The sequence below is a fragment of the Nannospalax galili genome, unplaced genomic scaffold (genome assembly GCF_000622305.1).
Source record: "Nannospalax galili isolate Female #2095 unplaced genomic scaffold, S.galili_v1.0 scaffold5, whole genome shotgun sequence".
Taxonomy (NCBI): domain Eukaryota; kingdom Metazoa; phylum Chordata; class Mammalia; order Rodentia; family Spalacidae; genus Nannospalax; species Nannospalax galili.
Window position 1 is genome coordinate 1,109,902 of NW_008353126.1, and position 12,072 is coordinate 1,121,973.

The 12,072-nt window shown below is 45.6% G+C and overlaps 1 protein-coding gene across 1 annotated transcript in view; it reads left to right on the top strand.

The window, feature by feature from the left end:
- Positions 1-5,415, top strand: part of Kcna2 (potassium voltage-gated channel subfamily A member 2) — a 7,241-nt gene extending 1,826 nt beyond the window's left edge. Inside the window, exons 2-3 of the mRNA XM_008850350.1 lie at positions 42-240; positions 682-5,415. Coding sequence (XP_008848572.1) covers positions 846-2,345 — 1,500 coding nt within the window. The 5' untranslated portion in view covers positions 42-240; positions 682-845 and the 3' untranslated portion in view covers positions 2,346-5,415. The remainder of the gene's footprint in view (positions 1-41; positions 241-681) is intronic.
- Positions 5,416-12,072: the final 6,657 nt, after the last annotated feature.

Below are 12,072 nucleotides of genomic sequence, written 5' to 3' on the forward strand. Positions count from 1 at the left end.
TGCATGCCCCTGGCCAACCATCTCCCTCCCCCCCCCCCCAGGTCCAGTTCAGCCCTAGAGCTCACCTCCAGGACCTGGAGCCTGCCCTCCTGCTCAGAATGACTCACCATTATTTCCAGCTCAAATGAGAAGACGTGATGGGGAGTTGAGCTGCCTGTTTGTGCATCTAGGATTCCTGCGGCATCTAATCCATCTGAGCTGCTCTACAAGGAAGAGCGCCTCGGGCTCCTGCCTGGCCAGGTAAATCAATCAATCACTTAATAAGAGACATGTAGAGTCACTGAGGGTGGGAAGGAAGATCCTGGCCTAAAAGCCCCTACCATGAGTATCTTCCATGGTGCAAGTATTGGCAGGCATTAGTACAGTGCCTGGGAGGGGTTCCCTTCTCACCTCCTCCTATAGAGCTGTGCTTCAGGATGCTCTGTGGCACACGGGAGCTGTCTCAGCCACCTAACCCCAGTGCAGGGCATTCCATAACTTCCTTGAAAGATAGTTCCCTGCTCCCCACTGATCCCCAGACAAGTTACAAGGTGAAAGTAAATTCTGCCTTCAGAGGTGGTGGTGGTGAGAATGGTCATGTTCCTGAACTCTTGGCTGAGAAATGGGAGACAGCAAGCCACAGCCCATGTCAGGCTGCCAGTGAGGGGTGGTCTCATGTCCTTAACTGCCTCTGTCTTTCAGCCAAGTGAAGCTGTGTCTCCAGCTCTCAATGGGCTCACGGGGCTCTCCTGCAGGAGCACAGGCCAATGCTTCTGTGTTTCCTGGGGCCCCGCATTCAGCACCCTGAGCCCCCTGCAGCAGGCAGCTGAAAGGCATAGAGTAAAGTGCTCTTCTCAGTCCCAATTATGACAGTGGCCACCGGAGACCCAGTGGATGAGGCTGCCGCCCTCCCTGGGCACCCACAGGACACCTATGACCCAGAGGCAGACCACGAGTGTTGTGAGAGGGTGGTGATCAACATCTCAGGCCTGCGGTTTGAGACTCAGCTAAAGACCTTAGCCCAGTTTCCAGAGACCCTCTTAGGGGACCCTAAGAAGCGGATGAGGTACTTTGATCCCCTCCGAAATGAGTACTTTTTTGATCGCAACCGCCCTAGCTTTGATGCCATTTTGTACTACTATCAGTCTGGGGGCAGGTTGAGGCGACCCGTGAATGTGCCCTTAGATATATTCTCTGAAGAAATCCGGTTTTATGAGCTAGGGGAAGAAGCAATGGAGATGTTCCGGGAAGATGAAGGCTACATCAAGGAAGAAGAACGTCCTCTGCCTGAAAATGAGTTTCAGAGACAGGTGTGGCTTCTCTTTGAATACCCTGAGAGCTCAGGGCCTGCCAGGATTATCGCCATTGTATCTGTCATGGTCATTCTGATCTCAATCGTCAGCTTCTGTCTGGAAACCTTGCCCATCTTCCGGGATGAGAATGAGGACATGCATGGTGGTGGGGTAACCTTCCACACCTACTCCAACAGTACCATCGGGTACCAGCAGTCCACCTCCTTCACTGACCCTTTCTTCATTGTAGAGACTCTCTGCATCATCTGGTTCTCTTTTGAGTTTCTGGTGAGGTTCTTTGCCTGTCCCAGCAAAGCTGGCTTCTTCACCAACATCATGAACATCATTGACATTGTAGCCATCATCCCTTACTTTATCACCCTGGGAACAGAGTTAGCTGAGAAGCCAGAGGACGCCCAGCAAGGCCAGCAGGCCATGTCACTGGCCATTCTCCGTGTCATCCGATTGGTAAGAGTCTTTAGGATTTTCAAGTTGTCCAGACACTCCAAAGGTCTGCAGATTCTAGGTCAAACCCTCAAAGCCAGCATGAGGGAATTGGGCCTCCTGATATTCTTCCTCTTCATTGGGGTCATCCTCTTCTCTAGTGCTGTCTATTTTGCAGAAGCCGATGAGCGAGATTCCCAGTTCCCCAGCATCCCGGATGCCTTCTGGTGGGCAGTCGTCTCCATGACAACTGTAGGCTATGGAGACATGGTTCCAACTACCATTGGGGGAAAGATAGTGGGTTCCCTGTGTGCAATTGCAGGTGTGTTAACCATTGCCTTACCCGTCCCTGTCATAGTCTCTAATTTCAACTACTTCTACCATCGGGAGACAGAGGGAGAGGAACAGGCCCAGTATTTACAAGTGACAAGCTGTCCAAAGATCCCATCCTCCCCTGACCTAAAGAAAAGTAGAAGTGCCTCTACCATAAGTAAGTCTGATTACATGGAGATCCAGGAGGGAGTAAACAACAGTAATGAGGACTTTAGAGAGGAGAACTTAAAAACAGCCAACTGCACCTTGGCTAACACAAACTATGTGAATATTACCAAAATGTTAACTGATGTCTGATTGAACCCTACTAACATACTCACAGCTCAACAAGACTAATGCAGATGTTGCATAATAGCCTGCATTGTAGTCAGTGTTCTACAGTGTGCATCTGGTTCTGCATGGGAAGCAATAGTCGTGCAAGTGACTTTTGATCTTTTGACTTTCGATTTAGAGCACAGAGTATCTATCATGATTTTCATACAAATCTTCATCACCAACTTAGAGGTTTCCAAAGATGAGAGTCACCTATGGAGCCAGGATTTCAGAAAGACACACTGAGGACACTTCATATTCCCTACACAACCCCCATATTAGTACCATCCTCCCTTCCTAACTAAAGGCAAACACACCTGAGAGATGCATTCCCCTCTGCCCATCCTACCACCCCACTTCATCCTACCTGCTCCATCACAGAGGAACACCATCGAGACTTATCTTGAAAGCCCTGGTAACTATTCCAAAGGTCATTCCCATTTCTGCATTGAAAAGAACACACAGTCCTGTGTATTGGAATTCCTTTCTGTGTCACAGGCAGGAGTTTGTGAATTGCAGTTGCTAAGTAGATGCTCTGGAGGCTTATGTTTCATAACGGAAAATGCTGCATGCTGCTTTTTCTCTGCAGTGTCGATGAGGGAAGCCCAGGGGAGGGACAGCTAGTATGACCAAATATGCGTTGTCAAGTTTCACGTTTGTTCCCTCAGGCCTACAGGGAGAAGCTACCTATCTATTCCAGGGATTTCTCAGCTTCAGAATTCATTTTTGCAGGCTTGAGGGTCACGGAACGTGTTTGATTTCTTCATTTACACTGAAGTGTGCAGACATCTGCTTTCTGAGTAATGTGGCCTGGCTACACTGACACTGCAGTGAAATATACCAGTGATGCAATAGAGCTGCATGGGTGTTCATTGCATGAATCTCAATATTTAAAACACAGGAGATAGCCTATTTTGGGTGGGCTCTTATTATCAAACTATGTGAATATTACCAAAATGTTAACTGATGTCTGATTGAACCCTATTAACGTACTCACAGCTCAACAGGACTAATGCAGATGTTGCATAACAGCCTGCATTGTATTCATACTTAGAGTATTCATATTTAGAGTACTAATAGCCTTGGGATGGTATTGAACTAGGGTTTCTTCCCATCAGAAGGCAAAAGCCATCCATCACGGGAAAAAATAGACTATCTGGAATGGGGAACCAAAACTTCTGGCCCTCTAGCCTACCTATGCCTGTTCTTTCACTGGGAGCACAGACCCTGCCACATCAGGAGAATGAACAGAGTCTAAACACTAACATTACTGCACCTTAGGAATTAAACTAGTCATGGACATGACTACACAGCAGACCAGGGCATTGGTTCTGAGGGCAGGCAGGTCTGTGGGTCCAATGTATATAAATATATATCAACTATCTTTCTCTTGTGTGTTACTCTACCTAACTATAGAAAATTGCATTTGAACATTGTATAAGCTTATGCAATATTTTGACACAGGGCAATTTATGCATGTGTTTGACTATGTGCACTAAAGCGTGTGTGTGTATATATATGTAGGTATATATACACACACACATAATTGTGTGTATATGTACATTATACACACACACACATATGTATATTCATTCTCTGGAGTTCAGGTTCAAGAGCAAATCCATTGCTTAGTAGGTTAGTTGTACAACAAGCCCAATAGGTTCATTGATAAATCCACTGGGCCTGGGTTTGCTGCCATTGCCTCAGACATACTCCAGTGTTCATAGATTCCTAGACGTTAGAATTGTCTTTCTGCCCTCCATGTGCTGCAGCTTCAGTTTCCCATGGCTGAAGCTTGTCTTACTGAGTGCACAAGGGCCCTACAGCCCTCACAGCTCCAGCTAACCTGGGCCAGGTCCACCCCAGGCCTCCTCTACAGTCCATCCCATTAATCATCTCCATTCTTATCCTCTCCCCTGTTTGATTCTCAACATCATTTGACTCTGCATCCATCACTTTCATGAACCTGTCCCTAGAATGGAGCCTCTGCTTTGAAACCAAGGATTAAAACTCCCTGGGACCAAATTCTACTGTTATAGACTTAAAGAAAGCCTCCTCTAGGTGTGGAAATTTCCAAATTCTTGGACCAATGGATGGATTCCCTAGGTGACCCAAACATCATTTTGATTGCTAGACTCAAATTCTCTTCCCATCACACTGGTAATAAGAGTCCACCCCAAGATCAGGTAAAGTATGAATGAGCACTGCATGGCCTAGAAGTAGAAAGTGGGTTGGCCCCAGGGAGAGTTGCAAGGGACAGCTTTTGCCTCATCACACTGGGTTTCTTTGCTTTTTGACACAGAGGTTTAAAATCCTCAAACATAATGAATCATGGTCACGTTGCTCAGTGTTGGTTCCAATCAAGGTCTCACTATTGGCTAGCTGTCATCTTCAGTAATCTTTTGGGGAGGGGGCACCAGCTCAGGGTGCTAGCCCATTGTGCACATTAGTTCCTGGTCACCCATATCCCCAGGTGTTTGCAGGGCATGCCATGCCAGGCACAAAGTCTCTGTTTCTCTCCCCTTTTGTGGTGCTGAATTTCATGACCTGGGGCGGAGGAACACAGACTTACTTACAGAGGATAGAAGGTTAAAACAACCACATGTAAGGTCTAGGTGGGAAGAAGTTGTCTATTCACCGAATCCTTGGCCTGAGAACTATAAAATGTCCATATCCACGCATGTACATTCGTCATAAAATAAATGACACATCATTGTCACACACAACTACAAAGCAGGCAGCACACATGCAAAATACACACAGGCCAAATTAATGTGAAAATCAAACACATAAGAGAAATGGTTTTACCTGTAGACAAAACATACTCTGCCCAACATAGAATATGTATACCAACACAGCACATCTACAAGAGACCTACTTACCCCATGTGTAAACAGACAGGATGCAACTCAGATGCAAGATACACAAGACCAACATGGGAGCCATGAATACACATGCAAAATACATAAAGGATGCTGTCGTTGCTTCTGCACACAAAGACACAGAAACTCATAAATACACAGCGTACGTAGTCATACTGGACACACAAAACACAGTACCCATGCCTAAGAATGCACAAAACACAGTACCCATGCCTAAGAATGCACACAAAGTATGGACATTTAACATTGTTAATCATGCCTTTGCTTCCAAATCTATAAATTAGTGGGGAAAAGCAAAAGATCAGTTTTAATCACTTTTTCTTGTCCATATCAGTATTCCTTAGTACTCACTAAGGAGTCTCCCTCTAGTCTCATCTCTCACCTCCAGATTTCATTCCTGAAACATAACCCATGAGATTTTGAACAGAAAGCACAGGAATCTCCTGGGTTCTTCGCCTTCCTCCAAACAGCACTCAGGGTGCAGGGTGTGAAAGGTCCTGAGAGAGCTAGCAACCTAATATAGGCTCCCTTGCCATGACTTACAGAACAAATCCATACATATGACCCACCTCCCCTCTCAGCACCTGGGATCTCCAGATTTATCCCCATTCTCCTGAAGCAGAGCTGGCTCAAGAAACTGCTGGATTCTGGGCCCTGAATCAGGGTAAAGATGCCTCAATCTTTGGATTGGGGGAGCCCACAAATCTTATAACCCCTCTATTCACAGCAGCTTTATGTCAGGAGACAGGTCAGAAAATCAATTCTCTGTGTAGACTTAGCTCTTAAAATGTGCCACTGTTTCTTGCTCCTGGCACTTCACTTTATTTTGGGCCCATGTCCAATGAGGTCAACTCCTGATTCTCTTCTGAAGGTGTTCAATCTAGGCAGGTCCCCCTACTTCCCCACCAGGGCTCTCAGGGAAGCCCAGCCTCCCATTCCATTGTTGTACCTTGGCAACATGGCAAACCAATTAAGCTTAAGTAAAATGTGATGAAGGACATTAACCTAAGGCCAAAGGAGCAGATAACAATTTTCAGAGGGCCTGATTTATATCCTATATTCGAATACCAGATTTGAATGCTTTGTAAGATTATCCACTACATGGAATCCTTGGAGCTGGTTCATCCTGATAATAGGATCAGTTGGGTCCATGAGTGCATATTGGGAAAGGTTTCATCTAAAATGGAAGTTAGACGTTGGATCAGGCCTTGGATCAGGATTTGTGGTCTTTAATGCAGCTGTCCCAGGTATCTCACCCTTCCCTACCATCCTCCACAGAGGCAACAGTGGTAGAGAACAAGCGAGTGGCATAAACTTGGGCTCTTAGTACAACACGCTGGGATTTGTATTTCCAAACCAAGATAACAATTTTCCCCCCTAGCTTCATCAGATGCCTCTGTAACCTCGGACTTTTTTTCAAAGGTGGAGTTTCTGGGAGGATGGAGGAAAAAGAGGTCCAGGAAAGGTGAAGTTGTCAGGAAGAGAAAGTAACTGAGCTATTAAACTTCCTGAGTCAATTTTTCAGGAGCCAATTTTTCAGTGATTAAATCTAATTCAGGAGCCCGAATTTAATTTAGTTAAAACTCTGCATCTTTCTGGAACTTCAGTGATGTATCTGTATCTAGTCTTGGTGAGAAAAGTAGTGTCTTTGAATAGCCTTAGGCTGGAGGTTCAGTACTTCCCACAATAGCAGAAAAGGAGTCAAGGCTGACTTTCTGCAAAAGAAACTATAGGAGATGTACAGACTGCATGTGAAGGTGGCACTACTATCCTCAGGCTGTGAGGGGAGCACAGTGCTCCAACTTGCTTATCCAGAAGGGAGGATGATGGTGCTGAGTCTATTCCCCAGAGCTCACCTATAGCCCCATCATAGCAACCCGCATGTGGGGGATGGAATGGCTACCTGACCTGAGACAGCTGCAACATCCAGTGTGCTCCTGGTTACACAATGGAGGTTCCTCTCTAGCCCTGACAAAGTATTCATTGCCACATTCAAACTCATAACCTTGACCTCATTAACATCAATAGCCACCAGAGTCAACCAGCAGGAGGTGTGTGCTGGGAGCTGTCCCCAGTAGCTGCTGTGATCATCTATACCCTCAGACTTGGCCCTGGCTGAGATCAGCCTTCCCCCACCCCTCCCATTGAGCAGCAAGCAGGGATAGGCGGGATCAAGGATCCCTCACAAGCTCCTCAAACTAATGTAGCCCGCTTTGCCCTTCTTTCTGCTCCTCTTCCCCCCAAAGCTCAGATCCATCCCTCATAGTTTGTGTCTAATGTTTTTAAAGAGGAAAAGTGCAATAAAAGCAATAGTGACTGTTTTCTTTAGCAATAGCTCTTTCAAAATCTTGCTCTCAGGACTGAAAAGTAGTAGATAGTCCATGGATTATCAGATAATGCCCCTGACCTCTGGGCATTCATTCACAGTCTCTGAAGTTCTTCTTCCCACATGTTTACATGACTCCTGTCTGCTGAGGTCTGGCCTTCTGGAATGTTCAGATGAGGTAGAGTGTACACATAAGAAAGGCCTATGAGAAGGCACTCTTCGTCATTCTGCTTCTTTGCTGTGTGCACCTCTATCTGTGTCTCTGTCCTCCTCTCCCTCTGCTTCTCCTTCCTGCCGATCCTCAGACAGCACCCTAGAAACAAACCTCTAGATACTGAAACCTTCAGTTTCAGTGACCTCATGCTAGCCCATCTTGTCAACTTCGTCCATCTGGCGGGGTGAAATTGAAGTCTACACTAAAGTGCTTACCAATAGATAAGAAGAAAGCATCCTGAGCCATTACAGAAGAACCTTTCCATGCACAAAAAGCCATTACTTGATTCTTTTGCAGCCCTCCCCAGGGAGATGGATATGAAGGAATGTGGCCCTAAGGTATGCACCTGGGATCAGTAGCCTGAACAGATTTGGGAATTGCCCTCTGACTCTCCTTTACAATAGGCTGACTTGCTCTCCCATATAGACTCTGACAGAGCTTCAGAGCAAAGCCAGGCTTATGGTTTTGGGTAGAGGTCTGCAGGTACAGAAGTGTGGGTGGTCAGGGGATGCCATATTTGTGAAATTATGATCCCACCTCCCGCTGTGGTGTGCGGCTGCACAAATATTTTATGTATCAGCCAGGAGTTTGGAAGAGGCCCCTTTCCTGAAACATCTATGAGGTGAACTATTAATATTCAGTCTAGAATCAGGGAAGGCTGGCGAACCCAGGACCCTTTCCATTCCTTTTCAATCTACCTTGTTCAACACACACTTGCACAGCCAAACCTCAGTTAACCCTTGGGAAATCTCAAGAAAGGGAATGTTCTGTTTGCTTTGCAATCCTGGTTATTTGAGGAGGAATAGGAAAACACGTGTTTCAGCCTTTGTTATTAAAAAGTAGTATTTCCTAAGTAGTTTAGTATAAACTCTCCTGCCTTAGTAAGTAGAACGTTTGGAGAAGACAGAAGATCTTGCATGACTCAGGGTGAACCTTCTCAGACCTCAGTTCATGATGTTCAGAAACAGAGACAAAGCAGACCAAAGAGACAGGCCTAATGATGCTAGCTGTAAGGAAGACCCAGAAGTGGGTAGATGGGCACATCCTGAATTAGATGATGTCCTTGTTGTAACTTGTCTCTTTCTACTGAAAGTAAGGAAAGAAAGCATAATTCTCGTCAATCAAGGTTTTGGTTAATTTGACCTGAGTTATTAGAGGTTTCCCATTTATACATATATCTCTGTGTATATATGTATAATATATGTATATATGTATGCCATTATTTCAAGCATTACACAGACATTGACCAATCCCTTTAGGTTCACTAATGTGGAATAAATTTAACAATCCAAGGAATAATCTGCATTTACTTGAATTTTGTAAATGGCCTTCTTTGCATTCTTTCCACCTCTCCAGTTCTGCCCTTTTTTCTGCTTAAGAACCTGTCTAGAAGGCATTCATTCAAACAAAAGAACAGGCTCAGGGTCACCCCTTCCCTTTCCCTGCCAGGTGGCTGCCTGACTCTGGGATCAAAGGGAAGTGTGATCTAAGAGCCAGGTGCTTTATTATCCTTTCTTCTGTCTGCCTCAATTGGCTGTACCCTCATCACCGAAGACCAAAAAAGTTATGCCCAACTTTGTAGCTCTGGTGGAGTAGAAAACTCAGAGATTTGCCCCAGGCCTGGTCTATTTAGATTTCTCTTTGTCAGTGGTTAGAGCCCTAGGCTTGGGTTAGCCAGTTCTGACATTCTCAGTGAAGAATTAAAAAATGAGCTTTGTGGCCGTCAGTGGAACTAAACCATTCTGTGGTTGATTCTGATCAAATCTTGGTGTGTATGGGGTGGGGGGGGGTTACAACACTACAGCAAATATAATTCAGCTGTCTCTTAGGAGCTGAGCTGTGTGCAATATTCAAGAGACTGCTGGGTGGGAGCCAGAATATACCCTCCTGTTTCTTGCCTGGCAGTGTTTAACTCATAGGGGCACAAACATTTCTCTCAACCTCATCACCTGCATTAGACTGTGTGCTCTACTTGGAAGTGGGTGGGAGGGACTCCTCACTAGTATCTGGAACAACTGAGGTGGTACAGGGGTGTCTTCATCTCCCCACACTTCCAGAGGACCCACAATCCAGTCAAGTGAGTCATTATCTAGCAGTGGAAGCCTTTAACCCAGAATTAGCATGACCAGCTGCTAAGTAAGGCCATCGAGTCAGCCTATTCCTGCATGAGCCTCAGCACAGAAGCTAATGTAACTTCTGTGTTCCTCTGCACTCCTAAAATAGTCAGGTATGTTCCAGATGAGTTTGCAGCTGAGAGGTCTTTGCACCCTTCCACTGACAGATGCACAGGGCAGGTGTGATTACATAATAATGTGGACAGCTGCTGCAGCATCTGCATAATTAAGGGTAGTGTAGCATTGGCTGGGTGCTAGGACCTTAGTAGCTACCCAGAGGATTCAGTACTGTGTCTTGGGTTCTTGCAAGAGGACTCTAAGCCCTGCTTCTTCTTGAAAATTACTCCCTAGACACTGATGCCTTGTTGCCTGACTGCATAAACACTCGGGGTTGCAGAGAAGGCAGAGGAGGAGCTTGGGGGAAGACAATATACAACAGCATGCTTTGCTATCAGACAACTTCCAGATCAATTGTTAATATGACTGACTTCTGAGCTTCCGAAGTATAGGGCAGAGACTTTGACCTGCCAGGTGAGGCTAGAAGGAGCACACCAGCTCCAGGCTAAGAACTGGAATAGAAAAGGAAAGAGAGAGGCCTGACTGGCTTTGGCAAGGGTAAGTCTCAGCTCCTGAGGATTTGAACATGCTCTGTGCTTGCCCCAGTTCTGCCTTCACGTGGGAGCCAGCGACCCAGTTTCCTTTTGTTGTCGTGCTTGGATAGTTCCTTCATTTGAAGGGCCCCAGGAAGCTGGAAAGTCCCATGATTGAGCTCTAGCCTGCTGAGCAAACAATGCCCTAGCCAAATTGGCCTCTTCCTAGGTTTCTGCATCCCTGCACCCCTTTCTCCAGTGAGGGTAATCTTGGAACAGTTGGGATTAATGGTGCCAGCAAGCAAGGAGGATTCTCTTCTTTCCATTACGGACAGAGCTGTAAAACACATGAGTCGGGGCTGCTGTTTCCTTTTCCAGATCTGTGTGCTTATGTGCTTATAGGCTGTCTCTGGAGATTTTATATATGTGTATATATATAAAATGTGGAAACGGCCACTCACTTAGGCTCATGCAGCGCAGACTAATTAGGGTTGATACTGGCTTCTTTACTATCCGCACATGACTCTGCAGCTGCCCTCCTATGTCCTGTCTCTAATAATTGCTGAAAACTCAAACAGGAGAGGCTGATAAATAAGCCTCCTTGGGATCAATAGGAAAAGGAACTCCAAAGCTGATGGCAAAGCTTCATAAGGATGATGCCCAAAGGGAACTGGAGTCTCCATGGTGATAAGAGCCTAGGGACCAATGAGAGCTAAAGGCGGAGCAGGATTTGTGGGGAGGACTCATGGGAGTTGGGAGTCATTTAACTATTTGTTTGCTTCATGAAAATTTAGACACCAGCTGTAATTGCATTGCACAGGATGTATAGATATTATCATTCTTGCTGACATATTCTGGAAGCTTTCAGCACCCCCCAACACTGCCCCACCCAGGACTTCTGCAACTGAGAGTTCCTGTGTCAGTAGGGTCTGATATATGTACATAGATTATACATAGATGTGTACATATGTGCCTCAAATGAACATTGCCTGTTCACCTGATCATGGGTGTACATAGACTTCATAGAACTCCACAGTTTTTTGTAAATACTGACACAAGTAAATAAGTATATAAATATATATTGAGGATTTATTTTAACATCATTCTGTGTGAAATGAAAAAAATAAAATTTTTGACAGACACCAATGATTTCCACCCTCTTTCTTGAATGTTTGGATTATTCTCTCTACAAAATAAAACCTACTCCAGTTTCTGTAACCACAAGAGCCCAGCAGGAGACAGGGGACAAGAGAAGGCCATGCAAGATGCATTAGGGACCACCTTGGCTATGTGCCCACCTGCCATTGCCTGAGAGACGGAGAACCCTTCACAGACATAGCAGGTCATGGGGATTGCTGGGAGGGATGTGTAAAATCTCCTCCCCCATTATATCAACTCGTCCCATGTCTTCTAAAGAGCTGGAAAATATATAGGAAAGAGGCACCTAGCACAAAGACCAAAGGCAGTCTGGGGTCATTTGCTTTGCCCACCTTTGCTATCCCAGTTTTCCCCCAATTTCTTCTCATTATTGCTGTTACCCAGGAGTCTGGACCAACCAGACTCTCAGCTCTCAAATGATACTGTTA